The 26,728-nt window shown below is 43.4% G+C and overlaps 2 protein-coding genes across 5 annotated transcripts in view; one reads left to right on the forward strand and one right to left on the reverse strand.

The window, feature by feature from the left end:
• LOC119389401 (tumor protein p73) overlaps positions 1-13,024 on the reverse strand; it is a gene marked incomplete at its 3' end in the record, with an annotated part of 102,865 nt that extends 89,841 nt beyond the window's left edge. For all 4 annotated transcript variants that reach the window (XM_049414420.1, XM_049414419.1, XM_049414418.1 and 1 more), the window contains 2 exon segments: positions 2,250-2,383; positions 12,879-13,024. In XM_049414420.1, coding sequence (XP_049270377.1) covers positions 2,250-2,383; positions 12,879-12,899 — 155 coding nt within the window.
• A 310-nt stretch (positions 13,025-13,334) lies between these two features.
• Positions 13,335-25,899, forward strand: LOC119389402 (amyloid protein-binding protein 2; the record flags this gene model as incomplete). The annotated part of the gene is given in 12 exon segments (XM_049414421.1): positions 13,335-13,522; positions 13,953-14,041; positions 17,494-17,654; positions 19,238-19,361; positions 21,716-21,884; positions 22,037-22,093; positions 22,934-22,966; positions 23,058-23,129; positions 24,570-24,671; positions 25,120-25,244; positions 25,331-25,416; positions 25,709-25,899. Coding segments are annotated over 12 exon segments (1,344 nt in total), but the record flags the coding sequence as incomplete, so codon positions are not given.
• Positions 25,900-26,728: the final 829 nt, after the last annotated feature.

Below are 26,728 nucleotides of genomic sequence, written 5' to 3' on the forward strand. Positions count from 1 at the left end.
GATGTTATCGCATGCAGCCTCCGAGCGACGGCAATGGGCCGGCTCGTTTGCTTCGGCCGCGTACGTCGCCTCTGCTCGCGTGCTTTTTACCCGCTGTATAACATACAATTCGCGGGGGGATCTTATCAATTTGGACTTCATACCGGAAGGACATGACGGCGACGGCAAGAACCCCTCGAGACTGTCCATATAATTGCTATCGCAATAAAACTGATTGCACAAGAATTGTGTAGTCACATAGCAGTACGTCTTTGAACGGTCAATGAATGATTCCGACTAGCACGCGATTGCGGCGACGCCTTCGCGCGTAACATCAGGAAAGAACAAAAGCAGTATGGCCACCGACGAACGCGCCAGTATGACCACCCCCATAGGCGTGCGCACGAAGGGGGGGGGGGGGGGGGGCAAAGTCGATACCGCCCATACTTTGACTTAATCGGAAGGAGGGGCGCTGCGATTAATATTTGCCCTCCCTGAAGGGCGAACCCTCAGGAAGCTTTCGAATAGCGTACGCAAAGCTTTGCGTTGGCTTTTCCCACAACTGCGCATGCGTCGTACGCTAACCGCTTTCGGGCTCCCGTTAAGTGACGGAAATAGCGGGCCGCAAACGCTAACACTAACTTAGCGTACGCTATTCGAAAACTGCCTAAAATAAAGCGCCTTCAGCTATCTGCTCGGTTGCGCGGGTGGCGTAGCGTCAAGTGTACCGCACACTTTTAATAGGTGATAATAAAAGCGCGCTGCGCCACCGTTTGCTGCCACCTCGTGAGGGACCGCCTTCAAAAATGCGTCGCGAGCGCCTAGAAACCTTACCCCTCGGACACTACGTCGTTACCGCTCGGACACTACACATATTTACAACCGCTCAGAGGCGATTATCACAGCACTATGGAAGCCTCTATTACAAAGGCGCGTAGAAGGACACGCTTGGGCGCGTTAACGTGTTCTGCGAACGTATCCCTGGCGCTGCTTCTAAAGTTACGTTTTCCCACGCTGAAAGTGACGCGGGCTTGAAAATTCTTGATTGTGGGGCCGTTTCGGCGCAGTTCGGCGCAATTTTTGCAATTTTTATGCTTTTGGAGCAGCTTGGCGCAGGAAAACGGAATCGTATCAAAAATGCGCAATATGCGCAGCTGTCTCACCCCTGCACATACTTTAAAATTGATTTTAAATAAAGTTCTTGGCTATATTTACCATTAATATTTTGTGTCAGTACTCCTTTAAGTGTATGAACAAACACAGACTACATTTTTTGGATAAGGGGAGATGCGGGTCGAAAAAAAAATCGAGTTTTTCGAAAAAGTTGAATGTGTTTTGTGTTCCCTCAAGCCTCCTCTTTAATATATTAAAGAATCAAAGCTAAGAATCAACTAGAAGTTATCCAAAAATGCAATAAAAGCCCTCGTGGTGGCTCGTGTGAGCGCGAATTTACCCAAATTTCATGCACGCGGCATTTCGCTCTGCGGCATTGCCGGCTCTTGAATTTTCGTGGGCATGTAGGCCTAACCCTCTTCTCCCAGAGCCCACTTCGACAACGCAGCTTTCTTGCAGAAAATACAGAAAAAAAAATCGTTTCTCCACCGTAGTCTAGCTTGCAAACATGTTTTTCTCAGTTCTTCGTTTTGCTGCATTTTTAGAGTTTGTGCACTAAAATTTGTACACTTTATGTAGTCGGATCGTAATGAAATTTGGCATGCTTATAGTTTAACATGTCCTAAATTCAAAGAAATAACTTTCACGGTTTTCCACAAGCATATTCAGCAAGATGATTTCATAAGTTTCTTCCTTGAGAATGGCAAAACTGAAACACAGTACTGGAATTTTTTTCTAGGCTAACACACAAGTTACCCTATGTTTTCTTGCTTTATTGAATTCCTCAATTCATTAGGAGCAATATGAGCTATTTTTTTAGTGTTTTTGGTGCTCACTATTGTGGCCTAAGCTTGCACAAAAATGCACTGTTTTCACAAATGCATGGTCTGCAAAAGATTAACCAAATGAGCTATAAAAAAATAAAAGCAGATTTGAAAAGAGGAGCTCAAACTCTATAAATGGTGAAAGTTTCATTGAGCTGAGACAAATACTTAAAGAAAAAAATTTTCCGAGGAGCATCTCCCCTTAAATACTATAACACTCGAACTCGGAACATCTCTCTCAGTATTTTATTGTTTTTAAAGCAATACCGAGCAATACACATGCTTTGAAAGCACATCGTACCTAGCATGTCATTATGTTGCTCTAAAACTTACCAAGACTTATATGTTGCCTCCCATGTATTTCCAAAGGTGCGTTGAACGTCTTGGACGATGGTAGCAAATGAGCTTGGGCTTAATACCGCCATCGGTGGAGTGCAATCAGGTGTGCCATCAAGCTCGCCTGCTCCCTGAAACCATGACAACAATCATGTCTCCTGCACTTTGTTTCTATAAGTGAAACTGGACATGTACAAAGAAATAATACATAGTGGAACACTACTTGAAATATTTGCTCATGTTTTTGTAATTTCAATAAGCCTTTGTCCTACTTTTGTTTCCTACTAGTTCTAAATCCTCTCATATCATGGAAGAGCAACACGGTATTATTATCTATAGGCACTACTGCATGGCCCTGTATAAAAAAGTGCATTACATTAAAGAGACATGTCTTCTGGAAGCACCTGTGAAATAAATGTTATTGAACATGACATCCATGTCTGCAACTTAGTAGTCAGTTTCTGTTTATCTTCATTCATAACAATATATTACAATAAACTGTATACAGACAAGGGTCCCAAAGTCAGGAACTACACCGGGACCCTTGATTAATGGTTAAAAAAAAAAAAAGTGGAATACAGAGCAGAAAATAGTCCCGTAAGCAAAATATCAGGAAACTGAGTGAGGTCACAAATAAAAAGCAAAGGAACGAGGTGTGCAGTATTGGCACATATTTTCAGCAGCCAAGAAAAGTGGAGCAGGCACAGTTTTCTTTGTAAGGGTGCACAAATAACCTGTGCCACCAACAACAGGCAACATCAACAGCAGTACTACGTCCACTGCAAAATGAAGGTCTCCCCCAATGATCAGCAACTTACCCTGTTGTGCACAAGCCAATACCATTTTATGCCCGAAAATTTCTTAATTTCATCACCCCACCTAACCTTGCACTATTTTTGGCGGCGCTTCCTGTCCCTTGGTACCCACTCCATTGCTCTGAGTGACCACAGGTGATCTGTCCGACATGTTACGTGGCCTCCCAGGTCCATCTTCTTTTTGTCAAAGAGTATATTGGCTACACCTGCATGCTCTCTTACCTGCACTGCTGCACCCCGGTGATCAGCACATTTTGCAGCACCAGTGGTTTCGTTCTGTGATGAAACCTTAGCATCATTTCACTGAGCTCTGCAAAGCCTGCATCCACTGCACGGTACATGAATGCGTGCTTGTTCCATGCGCTTTAGTTCAGACCATCTGGCTACAACCACTGGGAGGTGCGCAGCTAACAATGTGGCAAAGAGAATGGATGCTGTCCAAGACCTGATGTCTGCCACAGTACGATTTGAGACCTCTGGAACCACACACGCCAATGCTACACAATATGCCGCACCATGTAACCATAATAACTCTGCTATTGTGTCCAGTCAATATGGCTGCTATGAGGTCATTTCCTCCATGCATTTCTCCCAGCATGTGGCATAGGTCATAGCGAATGGCTGAGCAGGCACTCTGCTTACCGTATTTACTCGAATCTAACGTGCACCTTTTTTTCGTTAAAACGAGTCCAAAAATCGCATGCACGTTAGAATCGAGTACCGAAAAAAAAAAAAAAAAAGGAACTCGGTTATCGTATTGCCATCGGCATTTCAAAATGGCCGCCTCCTACGCGCCTCGGCCATTGTTTCAGTTCGTACGTGTGCTGAGGAGCTCGTCATCCCGTTCTGCGACGCATTGACGGCATGGAAGTGCAGACTCCAAATACTCGACGAGTGCACCACGATGCCGCATTTAAAAGAATAGTTATTACATGTACAGAGAGACGGACAGAAATCGGGCCACATCGCCGTCGTTCGGAGTTCCCGAAACGTGCGGGCGAGACTGGTGCAAACAGAAGCAGAATATTTTTTACAGCAAAGCTTCACGAAAAGGTTTCAGTGCACCAAAGCAGGGCCGGTTTCCCGAAAGCGAAGAGCGTTTACAGGGACAAGGTGTTACAGTTTAGCGGCAAGGCCCGCTGTTTGACTTTTTGTGTTTTATTTTTTGAAACTTTAGTTCTTTAAAACCCAAATACTTTTTCGAAGGTTGACTCCTACAAACTTTTTTTTTTGTTCTTTTCTCTCACGAAAAATGGGCGCGCGTTACAATTGAGGGCACGGTAGAATCGAGTGAATACGGTAGTTTTTCTTTCTCCATGCGCTAACTTGAGTCCCTGGAAAAGAAAATTTTTTCCCCCCACGTGGGAGGCCTAGTAAACTGGCTAGTAGCATAGCGTGGGAGGACACAAGGCCTAGGCCAAGGCACTTAAATTGCTGGTTCTTAAAGGGACTGTCCACCGCTCGGAAAAATATTTGATTGTGGTGAAAATGAGAACATCGTTCGTAACATCGGCGGCAACGAGCATGCTTTTGCCCCATAAAAAAGGAATTATATTTTTAATTTGATGTTGAAAATCATGAAAGAATGACCGCTAGCGTCACCCAACGGCAATGTGGTTCAATCCAGTGGTATGACAAGAAATCCTCGCAGGTAGACTCATTTTGCTTAAAAAAAAACATGTATAACTTGAAATTGTATTTTAAGCACTTCAGGCACCTTTCGGTTGCGTCAGAGAGTAATTTTTGCCCCTTTTTTTTTCTCGTGCGTCCAAAAAGGCACCCGGTGGCACTGCTTGCGGCGCCGTCTTCCATAGAGTTAATATTGGCCTCGAGGAGTTACGGAGTCGCCCTCTATCGGACGCGCCTCGATTGCGTGCTAGGCAGGATACCGCCGGCGCGCTCCCCATAGGTTTTGCTGTCGGCGCTCTACAAAAACGCCTCGCGGAAGCCCTCCAGGGCATTTCTGTAAGTACTTTCGAAATGAACTGTGTTCTTTACTGTCAAGATAATCATTTTCGACGAACTGAAAGCACAAGATAGTCTACAGTCGCTGTCTCTGCAGAAAACCGAGCACCCGCTTCACGCTGTCACCGCGTTGGAGACCCCTGAACCGGCTTCTTGCGTGAAAGGTAGTCACTCGCTTAGTGCAGACTATGTGAAATATCTCGTTAGAGTAGACTGCCTGTATAACCAAACGGAGCATAACAGAAAGAAGCATCAAGCCAGCGATCGCATGGGTTCGCAACGACTGACGGTGCCTCTGCATGTATGAGCGTCTGCGTGTATGTTCGTACTGATGGTTTCGCTTTTGCTACGAGCGCGTTTTGGCACCGCGCTGTGAACTTTAGGCCGCAAAATATGAGAATTTGTGAGTAAACAAACAACTACTGTTGCGCGGACGCTATCAGAGCAGTTCAAAAGCAATTTCCTTACAACTGCGGCTTTGGTGCGAATGGCAACTTAGTGATCTGCCGTCCCGACGATTCAGTGTTTTTTTTTTTTATTTTTCTGTCTAAATTCGGGTACGTTTCAATGTCATTTGACAAGTTGTCACGCACTGCGTATTGATCGGTCTTCTCAGCGGGCAAATGCCGCTGCTTCTGTTTCTTTATTCAGCGCATACGTTTCGTTTGGTGCTCACACAAAACGTGAGCAAACGCGACGCCTTTTTTTAATGCTCCTTAATTATCATTCCGTTTGCATTCCAGTGAACTTTCCGCTCTCTGTGATCAACAAATTCATAGACCAAAGCTTCACCACTTCGAGATTGCTGGTGGAAGGAGGACCAGTCTACGAGACCGAGCATGTAGTAGCATGCGACGCCTAGGAAAAGAAAGAAAATACAGTAACGTTTGCCAGACTTGTTCTGCAAACGTCGGCTGTGAACTAGGACCCACATGAACTTGAAATAGCGGTGAATAAAATAGAAGGTATTGCAGCAAACAGCAGCAGCAAAACAGGGTAGTAATTATTTGGCGTGTACCACAGCAATTTTGGCAGCAGTGTCGTGTCTAACGCCAACAGGGTGGCATCTTTCCCACGTAAATAAATGAGGCTCCAAGAAAATACATGTCGTTGGCCGGTGGGCCGATCATCGGTGGGCCGATCACGGAGGCGATGCAAAATTTATGTAGCTTATGAAGCAATACATGCCTCATCAAATGGGAAGGTTGCCCGTCGGCGTCCCTCGTCGGCGGCGTCAACACGAGTGATGCAAAAAATAATCGTCACGTGATGGTGTCACCATATGACGTCATCATGGCGTCACAGATCGCTAAAATATGTAGCGTCATTATGACGTCACATGATGACATATTCACACGTCGTGGTCGCTTTGCATTGCCTCCGTGATCGGTCACGGACGCCGTGCAAGACCGCGTTAGGTGCAGAACGCTTTTGGAGGGGGGGCGCGGGAGAATCAGTACATCGACTGACAAGAAGAAGATGGCTTTCGCCTTCTAGTCATCTTTAATGAATGCATAAGGGACCCTGTGTGTTTTTTAATTCAACGTATCTAAACAATGACTTGCGCATCTGCAGCCGATTTTGTGGACGCTGAGCACGGGGCCGACGATCAAGAGGTCGCATTGGAGGGTTCTGAGATGGCATCGCACGTGGTAAAAGGTAGCGCTTTTACCATCCTGTGGCAGATAAGCATCATTTGCCGGCGGGAAGCGCGCGCGAGCCATCGTCTCAGTGTGCGCTGTCTGCTACTCACCGAACATCGCAGGCCCGACGCAGTAACAAAAGTCTTCGTCGAGGAAGTGCTTGTAGCACACAGGACTCGTAGCGGATGGCTACTTGCCGGTTCTGAGCTTTACAACCCATGCTTCACGTTGTTTCTTGTCCTGCGGTTACCAGTGCAGGCTGACACTGGGCTCCTTTGCGTAAGCGCGGCAATGCGGCACCGAGCGGTAGAGCCCCATGTTCGTCGCCTTCGGAGGCAGCCACTCTATTACAATGGTTTCAATTGAGTAGAAAATGAGAGAAAACTTCCGAATTTGAACAGACAGCAGCGCATGTGGGACTTGAAACTCGTTTTCAAAGCACGCGGCAGTGCGCCACAAGCAGCCGACGCGGCCGCTGAGACCACGTGGTCCTGCCAAGCACGTCACGCCGACGGTGGCGCCGGCGTTTCCAGTGGTGGGCCTCGAGGCCAATACTGACTCTAGAGGAAAAGCTCCCCATAGGGCCCATGCATTGAAACCTATAACCGCATGGGTTCCGCCATTATGGAACAAAACGAACGTTGCCAGACCCTGAAACGCTCACTATATTTGACAGTAGTAATCAGTTTTAATCTACCAGCCTAAGCCAGCTACGCACTGTTCAGGGAACGTCAGCTGTGTTTTGATGCGTGAAGCCGTGTGTGAGTGTAGCGTTGTCTGTGCAGCTGGTCCGATTGATAACAATTACGATTTCCACCTGTTTGTGCATGGTTTTTACTAGGCACTCCCTACCAAAGTTTCTCCATTCGCTGGCACAAAGGTCACTCGACATCGAAGCAAAGTCCGTAGGCCGCGGTCGCGCGCTGATTCGATTTGCAATGGCGAGACACCTGTATCCACGTTCTTTTTCAGCTCACTGCTGCCGTACTTCAGCGCAGAGAGCCGTACAGCAGAAAAATGTCGTTTGCAGCATGCAGCGGCGAATGTGACTGAGACATCACCCGAAAGCTTCAATCTAAACTAAAGTTACACGGCCCACGAAGCTTTATTGCCATTAAAAAGTCTAAAAAAAAAATTCGGTTGCGCCTAGTTGGTACATAACGTTCAGGGCTTGTCTCATCTCTTCTTTGCCGTCCGTCCTGGTTTGCACTGAAGTTTTCAGCTTGAAAGAAGAAAAGGGCTGTCACACGAAGTCGAGTGGTATGCGGCGACAGAAAACGCACACAACGGGACACTATGACAACTACGAGATACACGACGTAAACGAAGTTTCAGGGGCTTTAACACGATGCGCAAACCTGCACAATCGGCTGCGAGCACACACTCGCGTACTCGCGAGTGTTGATATGGTGGTGCCATCTAGTTAACCAGCCTGCAAACGCTCCTTTCCGCGCGCAGTAAATTGCATAAATAGCAGTCGTATTCTTTCGTAGAAGTACTTAAAATAAACACAAAACAATATCCGCGCATTTTTAATTGTGCAAATACCTTTTTAGGATTGATATGTGATGGCAAGAATGACAAGATATCAGCGTTCTTGTGGTTAGCGGTCTCGTGACCCAGCTTTTCCTCTAGAGTCAGTATGTTAACTCTATGCCGTCTTCGATTTCTTCTGCTTCAACTCACGCACTATGCCGTGCGGCTCTCCGCGCTGGTCGTACTGTGCCGCTGTATTGTTGTTAGGATGTCTCACGTGTGCTGCGCTGTGAAGGCACGCATATATTGTCTCTTTTTGATCAATCGGCTCGGATTGCAGCAGCAGTGCTAAAATAAACGCATAGACTGCGATTACAGCAATACAGGTGTTCTGTAATTGTATAATAAGGCTTCATTTAACCGCTAATGTGCTGAAAACGACTCTTACATTCATTACCATAGTGTTCAGTGAAAATAGAGTAATCCTACAGAAATCACATGTGTTTTCGGCTTTAATTTTTACCGGCACTACAATCGTCAACGCGTCCACCAACCAGTGTTGTGGGCATGTTTCACGCCAATGGAAGAAGACCGAGAGCAGATATAGAAATTCTGTTTTAAAAATTTCTACTCACTTTCCAGAGAAACCGCTGCAAGGTTGGACACTTCAGACGGTACGCTTTCTATTGCGGTACAAAACAGAAAAGCGATGAAGGACGGTAGACAGTCCCTTTAATAAAATTTATTCCTCCTCCTCCCCCACTATCTATGGCACTAACCCAACCCCGGCACCTCCCGGTATGAGCTGCGTGACCCAGAGGTGTGCATGGGAATCTATCTGCACCTGAATAGCTCAGGATCACGTGACCTGAAACAAAACATCACATACGACGTCATTGGCAGAGCGGCTGCGGCAAGTGTCAATGGGAGGCCAGCAACCTACGTCATGCCGCTTCGCAGTTCCCACTGCATCACTACTGCCAGAGCCAGGGCTGAAAGCGACGTGATTATTCCTTATAAGAAAGTGACCCAACTGCTTTGACAATAACATCTTACGTGACATGTCTGCTCAGGCCACATGTCCCCAAACTGCTGAGGTGCCCAAACAGGCATACCCAGTGCACATACGGCCAACAATGCCCGAGAAAAAACTACGATATCCAGATTTTAGAGAATAATTGTACTAAAATGCAGTATTGGTGCAGTGAAGAGAGTTTGGCGCAGCACTTCTACCCGATGAATTGATGAGACAATCCCCCTCATAGATTATGAAATTGATTTAAAGGGAATAGTGCCATTTATTATTACTTTTAGATTTGTGCTATTTATTATATTCAGAGGTGTTTCCAGAAATTTTTTTTTGGGGGGGAGGGGGGGCCTTGAATACATTTTATGTATGTGGTGTGTGTGTATGTGTACAGGTACATATACAAAATGTAAAACTTTCAGGGTGGGGGTTTGAAACCCCCAACCACTCCTTTCTATGAAACTGACTATATTTCTTAAATTTTTGTAATAAATGTTCAGTCAGTTACTACGCAAGCCCTACTGTTCATACTTGCTATTATGAGCGCCCACGTACCTCATTTTGTTACTACCTTTTTGTTGTTCTTTTTTTTACCTCTCATTGTGTATTTATTTGCTTGATCCTGATAATATATTACTGTAATATATTTTCTTTTTCCCGGGAATGGAGCAAAGGGTTTATAATGTGCTTTGACAAATAAACAAAGCATTGCATTGTAAAGTCATAACTTTTGTTTTGTTAAGAATTCCAGCCATAAATAGCATCCACAAATTCGTGCCTATTGTGCAATATTTATATATAATATATTATTTTGTCAACTGTCTTTCACAAAGGAAAATATTTCTATATTTATTGACACATATTGTTCTGCATATAGTCTTTTATTATAGGCATTGCTTAGTTTTTGATTCATGTGGGATTTTTTTCATATTAAGAGAAATATAAATGCATGCTTCCTGACACATTCAACAATTCGAAAGCCTACAATGGCTGCAAGGGTCATTCAAGAGATGGAGAGGCCTCTCAGCAGCTTTATGAGTGTGCATGTGTGTGCGCACTGTGGTGCGTGAGCGTAGTAGTAGTAGTAGTAGTAGTATCTGGGGTTTTTAAGTCCCAACCATAGTATCTCGGGTTTAACGTCCCAAAACCACGATATGATTATGAGAGACGCCGTAGTGGAGGGCTCCGGCAATTTCGACCACCTGGGGTTCGCTAACGTGCACCTGAATCTAAGTACACGAGCCTCAAACATTTTCGCCTCCATCAAAAATGCAGCCGCAGCGGCCAGGATTCGATCCCACAACCTTTGGGTCAGCAGTAGTGATGCAGAACTATTGATGGTACTACCGATACTATCGATAGCTGAGTCACTATTGAACTATCGATGGTGAAAAATACTATCGATAGTATTTGGTTCCCCGCGCGCGTGGTACATAGGGGAGCCAGAGGAGCAGGCTGAAGGGCAAGAAAGTTGACATGCTTGTGTTCCTTTGTCAGAATGCTTGGCTGACACATCATAAAGTCAAACTGTTCAGCTATAGCGGAAAGGAAGCCTTTACATGCGGTGGGACTGCGCAGCTTAAAATTGATATTGCATTTTATGATTTCAAAATAAAAAATATCAAGAAGTTAATTGTAAGGTATAACTGGTTGCTTTTGGATACGAATTTATTGACAGATATATTCCGCCATTTTTACTGCAGATATAATTAACTTCTCTGCCAAAAATTGCTCATAAATTAAGCGAAGCTGGTAGCAGGCTATTGCAAATATTTTGGCAATATGGCCGGCCATCATTATTCACACCACTATCGATAGTATTGTCACGTGGTTGTGACAGTGAAGATTGCTGCAGGAAGACTGGAAATATGGAGCTCTTTATTTGGGCGAACTTGTGCCCAGAAAACCGAAACTCAAAATACAAGCGACACACGCTGCGCACTGATAGCGGCGGGAGCAGTCGTCAGCCGTTGAGTAATCTGATCATCGGCGGAACGCGTCGTCCTTTATACATCAGTCATCAAACCTTCCAGCGTTATTGCTGGTGCTCGCATAAGCTATAGAATAAACTTGACTATTCGCGTCCGGCACGTAATCTAAACAGAATGATCTCAAACAATTGTGAAGCTTCTCAAACATTACAGCGCGGTCTGCGTCAAACATTGCTAACAGTCTTTGTGGGTGAAACCCAAGTACGTCAAAGCAAAGCAATGAACATGCATAGCAGTAATATCACTAGTAATATTTACGACGGTACTGTCGATTCCACTATCGATAGTCAAATTACCGATAGTTCTGCATCACTAGTCTGCAGTGGAGCGCCATAACCACTAGACCACAGTAGTGGAGCAGTGCGTGAGCATGTTCCTCAGAATCCTCCTCTTCCCACGGGAAAAATCAAAATCCTCCATCTATGCACCTGGGCATACAGATATTTTCCTAAATGAAATGGCAGATACATGGGCAATGACGTCGATGATCGTCCGGCCACAGACGCCAGCCTTTAGAAATAGCCACAAGATTTCAGAGCAAACGATGCAACGTCAATTCTTCATGCCATCTTAACGAAATCACCCGGATTGCAATCAGCTATTGGGGCTCTGGAAAAGCCCTTTACACCAAACAGGAAGACTTGAAGTAGCAGTAACTAGGGGGTGATGTCGCATACAATATCTATTTAGTTTATTTTTACAGATCTGGCCCGGCACCCTAAACCGGTATTTATTTTAACAGGAACCAACCACGAACATTTTGATTCATTCCATGACATCACTTTATTACGTTGGGAAAATGAACCTTAGGTACACTGCTCCGCTTGAATGTCATAAGATTCAGACGCTTGAAATTTACTATCCTCGTGTGTTCAGAGTCTCCGGCACGGGAAAGTTGGCGCTGCCATTTAAGATTTTTGGGTAATGCATTTAAAACTAAATTCTCTTCTATTCCCTCAAGTGATCTTCAGTTATGTCATTCTTACGTATCCAACCTCAATGTTTTCATAATACTAACAACGTTTTCTAATTATTTAAACTACCCGACGCTGGGCCAAGCACCCGGTGCGGGTATGTGAAATAAAAATATTCGCAAAGAATACGACTAGTTGGTTCACCTAAGCAAACACGCACATCGTAGTGTTGCCGCTCACGCTGCGGAGTGCAAAGGCGATATGCAGTGCCGAAAGTATGTTATACATACGTAACCTTCGCAAATAAATCTACAAGCACAAACGAAACAATACGATGTCACATGCAACTCCCGCTTCGCTTTTGTTTGTTCGTTTCTACGGAATTTGTTAGAGATCGAGTTTCCAAGACTCGCAAACACCTACAGAGTTCAAAGCTAGAACAGCGCAAGCGGGTAGCTAGGCCTAAGGTCAGCCACCAGGCGAATTACCGGCATATGATGCAATCGGTCGCGTAAAAGATCGTAACAGTTAGTGAAAGGCATTCGCTTCGATCAAAATGCACCAATCTCACTAATCACGCAGATTTATAAGTACACCGCGCACTCTATGTTGTACCGCACAGAACGGCTTGTCACAACAAAGAAAGCAACGCACGTGCGCCTGTGCGTTAGTTTCGCGCTGCACGCGAATTCGAAATGAGTACTCGGCGCCACATCGCCCGTCGCGCGAAAGCGCGCGCTGGAAACCAGTGCAAACGGCGTTAGCGATTGCAGATATAGGCACAATCAGACTTACTTCGGTGATTACGTTCTCCATCTGAGCCTGAGCGGCGAGTCAAACAAGTGCAGCAAGTGGGCCCCGAACTACATCTGAAAAGGCTTCCAGTTCGAAAGGCTGCCGTTCAACCCACACACAAACAATGCTGGGCGACACAAACACACAGAGTTCGATACCGAAACTAACTGAGCTGTACCGCGATGGGCATAAAAGTTATGATTTTTCTGCCACGCTTTGGTTTTTTTCTACAAATACTAGTGAAGTTGCTTAATTATATCTAAACGTATCGTAAGAAGTGCAGGGCAAATAATTCACGAGTACGCTTTTCTTACCCCCGCTTCACTTTGTACAGTATTGCTTCGTTTGCCGAATTACATACAGTACGGTAAAATATAACCACAGTTTATTTTTTATCTGGATGTTCGCTGATAACAAGTAACTTGTTTCTTGGGCAGATCTCTCGTCAGACACCGCCAGGCTGTGTCGCGAGCTGTTGCGATTCGTTCTCATGTCAATTTCGGAGTAACATGGCTTCCCGCTTAGAGTGGATCCCAGATTCTCTATACAACTCGGCTGTTACTACGCTGGTCAACAACTACCCGATATTTCAGAAGGACTTGAGGTATCTTCCGGAGAGCATCGCCTTCGACATATTGTATCAGGTGAGGCTCGGCCACCGTGGGATAGGCGAAGTGTGAACATCGCAAGGCACGAAACTGCACGCTAAACTTCTTTCGTTGTACTGTGTGTGACCCGTCTGCTAAAATATGGATGGAATACTGCACATCGAGGTTTACTTCTGTCGTTCTATTCGGATATGATTCCCACTTGAAAGTGAGTTTTGTGGGGAGTCGATGTGTTAAGTGCTCGTATATGTTCTTACTTAGTCGGCGGGGCATCGCGGTATCGCAGTGTTGCCGATCATCAACTGATGTTGTGCATAGGTGCTGTGGTTATGCCGACGATCAAGAGTTTGCATGTTTCACACGAAAATTGGGGTACACTGGTGAAACGTTTCTGTGGGCACCGTAGAGACGCCCTTATTGGTACACCATGGTTAACGTAGATGTGTTTTGGTTGTTTGTTTTGCAGCTCTACAAGCAGAACAAGCTATGTTTTCTAGGCTTCGAATTTTACGATTTGGACATCTTCGCGAAGATTACAAAAGTGAAAGACAAGAGGTTCGTATTTGCTGTATTGCTGATCTTGTCCGGCATATTTGAAACCGTGCTAGAGAACGGGATAAACAAAGGTGACGCAAGGCGGTGCTCCACTGCCTTGTAGCACTTCTCACCGTCGCTAAACTTTGTTCAATACTCCTGTCGTCATTTATATTTTTTTCCCGACGTTTCAACCTTTATTACGTTCATTTGTTTCTAAGGCAGGGGTCGATTTTTTTCCCCTTCTTTGCTTGGGACTCATTTAATCAGCATTTTCCGGGCAACCTGTTCTGTGAATTCCCCTGAAGATAGTATGATTGATTATCGTTTGATGCCTTTGTCTAACCATTGCGCTCAGTGCTGCAGCCTTTTGGCTTGCATATGCATTCCCTTTACCTGGGATTCATTACTGTGTACTGGCTTCTTTGTTAAGATTAGTGCTTGTAATTCGCTTACATATCTAGTACCAGTGTCACATCGATACCAAATTTCTCAACAATGATTGGCTCCCTTATGTTGCCTATGTAAAGGAGCCAATTCATGATCGTGAAATTGGATTCGGACCAGGCCCGATCGCGATCAAAAGTGACCGTGCGACACCGTTATAAATCTGATCATTTAGTCATATATCTTTCAAGCCCTGTATTGGTGATATTTGCCCTGCTGGGTTTGGGGGATCATTTCAGTGGCTGCTACCTTTTACAAATTTTTGTAGTGTGCCCGGTTTTTAAACTTGATTATTACCATTGCAATGACTGCAAGATTTCTTTTTTTTTTTTTCCTATGTATAGTGTGTGTCGTTAATGGCAAAACTGAGCTACACAAATATAAGTAGTCACTGACTGAATACTTGTATAGTAGTCACCCAAACATTGACCACTTTTGCAAAAGTACTTAATGAACAAATTTAATTAATATTTTTGTTTGTCTGCGGTCCCAGATTATTCTTTAAACCATATAAGTAGAGTTCTTCTTCACAGTGTTCCTTTAGAACAGAGTCAGGGAACATTTTGGCAAACAAAGTAACTAAATTAGTATCTTTCACTAAGTATTTTGTGGCTCCAAATGTAGTATTTTTCATAATGCTTCTAAGGCGCGAGAGAACAGAATCATAAGAAAAGACACGGGACATAGCGCCACTAACAACTGATTTATTTGCAGAAATACACATACATATGTATCCTTCTCAGCCTTAAAAGCATTATGAACGTACACCAACTCGCCCAACAAAAAGTTCTCTTAAGTAGTATTTTTCCATTTAACTACCTGCATTTTGCTCCAGCTTTGTAAAAAAAACAAAGAAAAAAGAAAAGCCCAGGTCAGAGCTGATCTTGATCTGAATAACATAGCTAGTACTGTGTCTTTGCTCTTTAGTGATGCATCATTACTAGGGGTGTGCGAATATTCGAAATTTCGAATATTTTTCGAATAGTGTTTGCTATTCGATTCGATTCGCACTGGAATTTTACTATTCGAACTTCCCAAAAACAAATACAGTCGACGTCCGATTGAAAGTGACCCCTTCAGATTTTTAATATGCTTCACCTCATTACACTCGTATTGCGGCAAAGCCGCCTTTCAAGCTCCGTTACGGTCGAACTTTGCCAAGACACAGTCAACGTCCGATTGGATCTAGATTTTCAATATGCTTCACCTCATCACACCCAGGTGTTGCGGCAAAGCTGCCTTTCAAGCTCTGCTACGATCGAGCTTTGCCAAGAGACAGTCAACGTCCGATTGGAAGTGGTCCCTAGATTTTCAATATGCTTCACCTCATCACAACCCTGTATTGCGGCAAAGCTGCCTTTCAAGCTCCGCTACGGTCGTAAATGTGTTAACTCAAGAAAACGCTGGTTCCAACGTGGAGATGAAAGATGTGGCAGAGTTGGGGGCTCAATTAATGCTCTTTTGTTCTTATATATCAATGCTACGAGGCAGATTTGGAACTCCGGACTTGAAGGGAGCACACCTTTGTCCGCCACATCTGTTGGGCTTCCACAGAAGTTGAAAGAAGAGGAGAGGCTGAGGAAATGGCATCTTTGCCTATCACGTGTAAAGTGTTGTCGGCAACACTTTGGTTGCATCAAATCATGTACATAAATACAATTCGGCCTCTACATTGCCTCATTCTTGATAAGACAACTATGAAACACCACCTTCCAGCGCTTCATTAACCTAGTGAAAAGAAACACTTTCATGTTGCTATCTCATAACAATATGCTTAGGAATCCTCTCTAACTTTTTTTTCTGCAATTTTGCTTAGAAGTATTCGAAAAATATTCGATTCGATTCGCACTCACACTTCAATATTCGAATTCGCTTCACACCCAATATTTTGCTATTCGCACAGCTCTAATCATTACCTTTTGAGATTGTTATTTTCTTGTTGCAGGGAAAGTGATCTTCACGTTCTCAGACGTGCTGTTTGTCTCTTAGGCTAGAACAGAAATTGGAATACATCAAAGAATCTTGTTCATTTCTTGTAACATTCCTGTTTGTAGGGCCACTTACATCAAGGCCACAAAACCGCGTTTGTCATTCTAACAAAGTGCTGTTGATGTGAGTGTACTTATCATAGCCATGATCTCTTTAGCTGCTCACCACCTGTAAAGAACCAGGCCATTTCTCTCAGATGTAGTGATGCCTCAGACAATTTCTCAACTAATTCACATGCAAACGTGTTACATGCTTGGAATAGATACGGAGATTTTTGTCAACAAATTTCAGTCATGCATATGTAAGGAACTGTTCTACGAGAAATGAAGCTTGCTGAAGGTCGAAAGCACTGGTTTTGCTAAGTTTGTTCTACTTTGAACTTTGCAAACGACAGAACTTTGTGTCCTAAAGCCAGTCAGCAATGTTACAAATTTGATCAATAATAATTGCTTGGGTTTTATGTGCCAAAACCCTGATCGATAATGAGGTACGCCATAGTGGAGGATTCCGGATTAATTTTGACCTCCTGGGTTTCTTTAACGTGCACCTAAATCGAAGTGCATGAGTGTTCTTCCATTTATGTAGAGGCCTGTGTGCTTAGATTTAGGTGCATGTCAAAGAAGCCCTGGTGGTCCAAATTTCCCGAGCCTTCCACTACGGTGTCTCCCATAATCATATTGTGGTTTTGGGATGTACAAACCTCGACAATTGTTAATTGTTCTTCCATCTTGCCTCCATCGAAACGCGGCCGCGTGGCCAAGAATTGAACTTCTGTTTTCGAGTTTTAACAGGATGACTCCTTACCCAGTATGCTACCGCAGTGGGTGAACTTGAGCAATCATTGTTACTTTGATGAAATAGTGACTTTCAGGAAAACACAATTTCTTGTCCAATGTGCTCCAAACACAGCATGCATTTCTTTTATCCTCAAATTGAAAGTCATGCGAATGCTCAATACAAGATGCTCTGTCCTTGTTACTGCCTCCTTTTTATAAATGAAGTGGGACATGGTTTCATCAGTGTTCATTAACTTTTAGGCACCTTCTGCACCACTGCTTCCAAGCAGTCATGGACCATGGAACACAGACAGCGCATTTGTTAGCCGAGTCATATCACCGACGGTGCACAGCCGCGTCGCCAAATGCTTCGCCACACCACTACTCGTATGAGTACCTCATATCTGTAGGTGTATCTATTGGTGAGTGTCATTCCTCTTCTACAAGGCTTATGAGTTAAATAAACTGACGATGTAGGAATCACGGCTGCACCTCTCAGAAAGTAGAAAAACCAATCATAGGATTTTGTCTTGCGGTACGGCTTACTTGACTGTAATCTAACCCTGTGTCCACAAACTCATTCATGAGTTGACTCACCTTCTGCTTATAATTTTGGCGAGTCTGATTGATCCATGCTGATTAGAATTTTTGTGGCTTTGAATCCAAGTGAGTAGTAAGCATATGGTATACTTCATGGGTGAATCTGATTGAGTTCTGTTTATTTTGCTGACTTATGCTTTCCACATTAATTAATACTCAGATTAACACCTGAACTGTTCCGAGAGGCTGGCTGAGAATGATGAACTGCTGTTCTTATGCCAGGTTTGGGAGCAAGACTTAATTCATAATTGGAATATCGGGCTGTTTTCTCCAGAAACATATTGAAGGAAGCGTACAGTATCTGTGGGTATTTGTCATATATCTTTTAAAAAGTGGTTTTCAGTGTATGTTTCGTTCTTTTCCTAAATATGTTTTAAGACACTAATGTTAACTTTCTGTCACTGTAATTGTGTGTATTGTCACATGTTGCATCCTATATGGACGGACTTGTCTATATCTGCCATATATGAAGTTTGGATATGGAAGCTGCCACCAGAAGGATTTGCTTCTGTTACTCCCACCATTTTAGTATGCTGGTGTATTGTACTTCCATTGTTAATAAACTTTGCTATTTGCTTATACTGGGGTCATTTACACTGTTAGTAAAAGACAGTACTTTGGGCCTGGCTTGAGTGTTATTATTACTGCCTAATAATAATTTCCAGAGCAGAGAGGTTGGATGAAGTAAATCTTCAATTCAAGTCTGCAAGCTATAAATGTTCGTTAGCCTTGAGCTTATCGGACTGTAATTCAACTTCTGCAGGCATTGCCTCAAAACAGTTTTTTTTTAATTAGATGTGGACGTGATGGCAATTGATAAGGTATGTCATTGTCCTAATGTTTATTCAAGGAAGGGTGAAGTGGCGAGCAGAGCTGTGTGTTGGCTGTGGCATATTTCCCATATTCCTTTTTGATACATAGATGTTCAAACATACATAATAACAGATGAGCAGAAGATTATTGGGAGCTTATCTAAATGGCTCATGTGTCATTTCTTTTTAAAAGGTGCTTTGAAGATTTCTGTTAGCAGTGTCCTTCTTTGTTGATTCTATCAGTAATTCCTGTAAGGTTGAAATGTTTGATCATGTGACTTCAGTGCCGGGGAGTCAACTGTGCAGCACTGTGAGCAATATGCAATCAGTAACCAATCGATAATAGTCCCATCACTTGTAGGAGTGCATGGAAAGCTAGACATTAGCACTGAACCTTTCTGCACATGTCCGAGATATATGTATTGAGTTCAATGCACTACATGAACAGTGCACAGCGTGATACTCACAGTTTTTCTTTTGGGGGCAGATATTGGGGGAGGGCGTAAAGATAAGTGGTGTTCCTGCATTGTGTGCTATACTTTGTCAGTAAAATGGCTGCCCACTCTGAGAATGCTTTGGCTTTTTGTGTGCAGGCAATTTCCTCAGTGATGCTGGCTGGTTCCGTGAAAGTGAGAAAGTCCTGCTTAGCTGTCTTTCACTGTGTCGTAAAATAGACGACTACAAGCACTGGGTGTCTGCCCTGGAATGTTGCCTAAGGTGGGTCTTGCCACATCTTGTTCAGCCACTCTGTTTCCTGTTCATCACTTTTGGCAATACATTTAAGCTTTGCATGAAAAAAAAAAGTGCCGTGCTCTTTCTGTTCTTCTAGACTTTTTTGCTGTTGAAGACAGCAATGGCATATTCAGGTTTTTTTTTTTTTTTCATAGCACTGTGGCGTCACAGCAAAAGTCATGTAAAAATGCAGCAAAGTGCCACGGCAAGTAGGCTCCACTAATAACACTGAATGCAGATTGTCCCAACCATGCTCATTTATTCTTGTAATGCAGCTGCAAAGATACTTTCTAGATGAGCTTTTGAACGTTGCTAGCGTGCCCTCAAATCACCACCCAGACGTGCCTAAGACTCAGTAAAATGTGAAAAAGCCTTGCTTTTTCATTCATAATCAAAGATTTACATTGATTTAAAACCTTCATATAACAAAAATGAATATAAGAAATTTTTGGATATAACAAACTCAATGAAAATGGCTAGCCATTATTACACTGCAACAGATAAACACTTATAATGACCATCTGATGTAGCAGAACTCTTTGTGACTTCATTACAATAATGCTCAACTGTATTATTGCTTGATTGCACTTCATACTTTGTCACCAAGTGGATATATGTCAGCTGAAGCTGATATCGTACTTCTAAAGTGCTGTATTCGTTAATTCCTGTCACGATTGCCATCTTCTGCTTAGTAGTACTGCTTTTCCCTTGGTGACTGCAATACATCTGTAGTATTTAAAAAGAAAAGTATGAATAATTAGTTTATCATTGCAATTCCAGCATACACTGATGCCAATATTGAGCCATTTCAGAACTGGGAATGCTTCATTGAAGTTGCAGAGTAAGATGTAAGGGTCGTCATGTCGTAAAGCGTTTCGTGTGCATGTGGTTAAAGTGAATCCCAAGGTGGTCAAAAGGAATCCACTATGTCATACCTCATAGCCCACTGTGCTGCTTTGGGACGTCAAATCTCAATGTCTATAAGTATGATTTTTACTTGCAATAAAAAAAGATTACTCTTCTATGGAAGGGTTGAATATGCCTACAGGGTCCATTATGAAAATAATGCGCATGATTTTATTGTGACGCGACTATCCATGGCAGTGCCATAAAACCAGTCGGGCAATGTGGTGTGGGGTCCAGGGCCGTAACTAAGGGGGGGGGGGGGGGTTAGGGGGTTCTGACACCCCCCGAAATTTTTTCGGGCTTTAACTTTTCGGGTGATACTAAAATACCAGCATGCCTTCACAGCGACCACCAGTTGCCAAAGGTGGCCATTCTACACTCAAACACACCCTGAAAAAAATTCCTGGGTACGGCCCTGGTGGGGTCTCCCCTTCCAACGCAGCTGGTCGCCAATTTACTCCGTGCAGTGTTAGCGGAAAGAAGTGCCTCCGCGTGAAACATGATGGGATAGTGACCGAGGATCTGCAAATGTGCAAGGTCTGTGTGAAGCTTGTGCCGAAAGTGTTGACGGAAGATCAGAAAGAACTTAGTTTTGCGCTGTCAAGAATTGCTGGATTTTATTCAAAATGAACCGGGCTTTCTTAACTCTGTCGTAACCGCAGGTGAATCCTGGATGTTTGAGTATGAACCAGAATCAAAAAAGCAGAGCAACGAGTGGCACACAAAATCATCCCCCCACCTCAAGAAAGCGCAAATGAGCAAGTCTCGCATCAAAGCGGTGCTCATTGTCTTCTTTGACGCCCAAGGAATCGTCCATTTTGAGTGTGTACCGCAGGGAGAAACTGTCAACTCAGCCTTTTACCTAGAGGTGCTCAAAAGATTGAAACGCCGAGTCGCGCGCCTGAGGGCTGACATGAAAGACTCGGTCAAGTTCCACCATGACAATGCCCCTGCCACACGTCCTTCATCGTTACCAACTTCCTGGCCCAGAGCAACACCCCGGTGATCCCCCATCCCCCTTACAGTCCCAACTTGACTCCGTGCACCTTCTTTTTGTTTCCACGGCTGAAGAAAGAGCTGAAAGGAAAACATCCGAAAGCATGTGACAACGCTCCTGAGAGACATTCCTGTCGAGGACTTTCGGGTGCCTTCCAGGCGTGGCAGACACATCTCCGCAAGTGTAATGATGCAGGGGGAGAGTATTTTGAAGAGTTTTAACCATTTGTGCAGGTCTGATAAATAAATCTATTTTTCCCAAATATGTGCATGACTTTTATAATGGACCCTGTATGTTCGATAGTGAAAGCTGGTATTTTTATTATTGTGTATGGCAGGGATTATGCACAGAGCAGTGGCTAATAGATCATGCTTGCAGTAATTAGTCGAGCAGTTGCACCTTTTTTTGCCAACTGTTCTTTTGTCTATGCTCGCAGGCTACTGCATGTGCAGCAGTCGTACTGCAAGTTCACAGAGGCCATGGATACTTTGGAGGAGACAAAGCAGTACATTGTCAAGCTGACTAATGTGAACCATTCACTCAACCTGGCGGGCCTCTACTCCGAGTTCTCATCACTCTACTCCAGCCGTAGCCAGTACAAAGAGGCACGATGGTGTTTTGTTATTGTTGTAATTTGTTTGTTGTAACACATAAGCGGAACAGTGTGTTTACCTTGCTGTTCCTAAAGTGAAAGCCTAAAGAAAGACTGAGGATGTCTGTGTTTTCTTCAATGTTTTTCTGTGTTTTTTGTTTGCAGGCATACGAATGGGCAATGCAGGCACTAGTGCACCTGAATTCTAATGCACACCCTAAGGTAAGCACTAAGCTCCATTTTGGCTTTTCCATGTTAGAACAACAATAATAAGTTCAAGAGTGCCTCTTGATTTCTGGTACACTTTACTGAATTCACTGAAACTGATCGCTTCAAGATCATAGAGTAGCAGTCGGTTTACGATGTTAAAACCTTTTGATTTTTTCAAACCAATGATTGGAGAATGGAAGTCTTGTAGACAGCAGGAACATTTCATAGAAGTAGTTCTGTGAAGACTACGAATCAGACATACACACCTGACCTACAGTTATCTACTACGTAAGGAGCAACAACCGACTTGTCAGAGCTGCGGAGAAATCATGACAGTAAATCATATTTTGATCTCTTGTAAAGAATTAGAGCAGGAACGGAAACTTTTTCCAGCCTCTATACCATCAAACAACACCATTTCATTCTGCTTTTTTTTATAGGAGAAAACCCTAAAATAGAACCTAAAAATCTCATCAGATTCCTGAAAGCTGTAAACGTACTACAACTACTCTAAGACTCTCTAGCAAGAGCTTTTAGAACCTGTTCTTATAACTTTCCATGTACATTTAAAGACACCTTGCATTTGGCACAATATAGCCATGGTTGCTTTTGCGCCAGAAAACCCTGCACAACCAACCAACCTTTTGATCAGGCTGATCTTGGGCAGCAATCTGTGTGTGCAATAAGCCTGCTTGCAAAGCAGCGTCGTTGCGATAAGTGCTCTTTAGTGGTGTAGTATGGGTGCCCCCATTTCTGTGTAACTAAGCACCTGTTGTGTCAAGACATTTGCACGTATAGGTGTTAGTCCGTCACTATGACAATAAGTTGTGAACAAATGTTCCTGCCTTTCAGTCAATTATTGATGTCCTACGGCAAGCTTCAAAGGTATGTAAGGCTTCATCTGCTATTTAATCATGCCTTACAATGTATGTGTCTAATTTCTTCCCTTTTATGGTCTCTGCTTTTTCCTTTTCAGGCATGTGTTGTAAAAAGGGAATTCAAACAGGCAGAGCTGTTGATAAAGCAGGCACTTCACATGGCCTGGCAAGTGCAATTTTACTGTAATTGTAATATGCATTTTGTAGTAACCACATTTTTTAAACAGCTTTGCAAGGTGTCAACATCAGCACAGCAGGCACAGGGTGGTAGTATGAATCATCGATTGGAGGGCACAGATTATGAGTGCACAAAAATACTTAGAGGAGGCTTGAGCTTCGCCTTCAAGAGTAGAACACAATAGCATAATTGGGCCCCTTATCGCCTTCTCATTCACTAGCCAGGATTCGCTTCTCGGTGGGCGCCTCAACTGTGCCACAAAGAAAAAAAACATCTGTAGTCTAGAAGTACACATTGTTGGGCTAGTCGGTCCATGTTCCGTGAAAAAGCCACAAAGAGTACAGCTGTTTTGCACAAAGAAATAACGAAGGAAGGGGTCAAGGGGAGCTTCCAATTGTGCATTCAACATTTTGTACGTTGAAATATATAGGTACAGACATGCGCAGCAAGCTAATCAAACTTTGAGTGCATATCAGGAATACGAGCTTTCTCTAAAAGGTAAAGATTGGGCACATTTACCAACCCACTGCAGTTCACATAAGTGTGAGCCGTGCCTGAACAAGATTCGGGTTCCTGGTAAAAGCATGGACACCACGGCTCGAGAATCATTGGACGCATTCCATATAAAAGCACAAGGTTCGTTTTGTATCAGTGACACTTCATTGTCGCTCTCGCGGGCAGAAAGAAAGTTCTTAGACCACCGGTTGTGATTAGGGTGGTATGCGCTCGAAGTTTGCTTAGCTTGCTGTGCATGTCTATGCCTATATATGTAAGTATACAAAATGTTGAATGACCAGTCGAAAGTTTGCGTTCCCCTTGACCACTTCCCTCGTTATTTCTTTGTGCAAAACAGCCATACTTTCTGTGGCTTTTTCACTAAACGTCTGTATGTGTAATATTGGCCGTTACACGTACAGAATGCCTACTGCAAGTAAACTTAACTATCCTAGAATGTGCACTGCAAGTAAAGTTGTGAAGTGCCCACTAACACATAATTTATCATTCTGCGAATTAGCAAAGTGCCCACCGCGCATCCGTAAGGCAGTACGTGCATAGATGCCAGACACATACAGAGGTGATTGAGGTTTTCCACTTTAGCAGAATGGGAGGTGCATGCACCCAGCAAGCGTTGTTGTGATATGCGGTGTTACTCATTAACCTTCTGCTATCACTTTTGTGCAGTTTTGATGTCTTGCTTCTTATCTTCATGTAATTTTTCTAATAAGATATTCATTTGTGAGTCTGTGCTCATCCTTGTGCTTTCTGTTTCCTCTGTCTTTGTCGTTTTGCGCTGCACTAAACATGTTACCTTACCAACTAGACCAACTTACAATGCTATTGTTAATCTATGCTGCAATACATTATGCCTAAGTGCTCATTGCAAAATATGCATGAAACAACTGCATTTATTTCTTTTCTTTCCCATAGGGAGCATTTTGGTCGGGAACACCCAAAAACAGCAGACACCCTTCTTGACTATGGCTTCTACCTGCTAAACACAGACTCTGTCAGTCAGTCTGTACGAGTGTACAGGGTAAGTGAAGTACACGTGCGAGCACCTTTCACTGCTTCCGGGCACTTTATTATGTCAACGCCATTACAATTGCCATAAGAGATCTACTTATGAACAACTGTCATGAGATCAAGTACTGCTTGCATTTGTGGCTAGTATTCCCATACTTTGCAATCTTGGAGAAAACTAGCTTACTTCTGTGTTTGGAGCTGCTCTCTGTGCATACATTTTGAATGGGAGGTGGTTAGGAATGCGTGGCCACAGATGCATGCTTTATGTTAGAAGAAACAGTTGCATCGACCCAAACACTTTGGAAGGTGCGAGAATTCACAGTGTTTCAGTGTTAAATGGAATATGGTGAGAGGGCACTTGGGGAGCCTGTAAAAGTACCTTCATTGTACATATTTGGAATGTGTGGTATATGGGGAGTTGGCACCTAATTTTTGATGATTTTTTCTCCGAATTGCAGAAAGTCTTAGATATACGACAAAGTGTCCATGGTGGCAACAACCTCCACGTCGCTCTTGCGCACGAAGACCTTGCTTACTCATCCTACGTTCTCGAATACCGATCTGGAAGGTTTCAGAATGCAAGGTAATTAGTTGCGGCTCTTCTTGCAAGCCTTGCTGCTGCGTTGCTTTTGCGGCTCGGCTCACTGTCGTATTGTCTGCCTCCTGTAGAGACCATGCTGAAAAAGCCATGCAGATCATGACTCGTCTGCTTCCCGAAGACCACCTTCTTCTGGCTTCTTCAAAAAGAGTGAAAGGTGAACGCATATTATCTTGTGCGCTCACTACTCATAATTTAGTAAGTTATAAAATGTGTGCGGTGGGGCCAAACTTCCTCGAAAGTGTCAAATTATGCTTTAAAATATGAACAGTACCTGTACGGCTTAAATTTAATGCACGCTTTTGCTTTACAGACTACATCCAACTAATGCACATTAATTTTTTAAATGCAGCGTATTATTAATTCCAAGGCAGTGTAGTTTTATACTGCACTATGCAGTTAAAAGCATAGAGTGGCTAGTGCTTTTGAAAATAAAATTCTGCATGCAGCACTGATCCTGGAGGAAATAGCCATAGACAACACCGACAAGGAGCAAGAGATGCGGCTTCTACAGGAAGCATTGGATCTGCATGTGTCGGCGCTGCGTCTCTCGTGCCAGGCGTTTGGTGAGATGAACGTACAGACAGCCAAGCACTACGGAAACCTTGGTCGTCTCTACCAGTCGATGAGGCGCTTCAAGGTATGTAAATGTGTTCACCTGTTGTGCATTACAAACACTGCTGTCATGATGCATCAGCACTAAAAGCTAAGCACTACGTTAAAGGCTTTACCCTTTGGCTTAATTAAAGGGGCCCTGAAACATTTTTTGAGTGTGGCATATAAATTGTACTGGGCAGGAGACACGAGCTTCTTGAATACATGAGCCAAATAAGTCAAAATTAGATATATATAATTATTCAATGTATTAACAGCTGTAACATCCCCAAGGAGATCTCATGTGCTACGTACTGTATATCAGTGAGGTGGCATTGTTTTGGTAGATGCTATCAAACAGTGCATTGCATCTGAAGAGCGGTCCAAGCCATGAAGGTATGTGTCTCAAAATATAGATGGCTTGAGCAGCAGAACATTTTGGTATAGATTTAGGTTAGTAAGCTTTGCTGCACCATAGCTATGTAATGCAATGAAGCATATTTATAATGGAAAGAACACGCTGCTGTGCTGTGAAGCATACCACCTGCATGCACCCTTTATCACAAAGGAAACCGCCTGCATTCTCATTGATCTGTTTCTGTATGCTGTAGCGATCTGTCTACACTTGTGCGAATAGTAAATTTTAGGTTTGAAGCGAATAGTACTTGGTCGAATAGTTACGAGTCGAATTCAAATAGTATATATCACATAATAAAAGAAAAATTAGCATATTTGTCATGACCCAACTAACCTGCACAATATTTTTTAAAAATTGAAACAAGACATATGCAAATGTCCTTCTTGGTTCAAAGGAAGTGGAAGCAACTTTGAATAGTAGCAGGCAGGATTTGACTTTTGGCAGAATGCAATGATAA

The sequence above is a fragment of the Rhipicephalus sanguineus genome, chromosome 4, assembly GCF_013339695.2.
Source record: "Rhipicephalus sanguineus isolate Rsan-2018 chromosome 4, BIME_Rsan_1.4, whole genome shotgun sequence".
NCBI classification, from domain to species: Eukaryota; Metazoa; Arthropoda; class Arachnida; order Ixodida; family Ixodidae; genus Rhipicephalus; species Rhipicephalus sanguineus.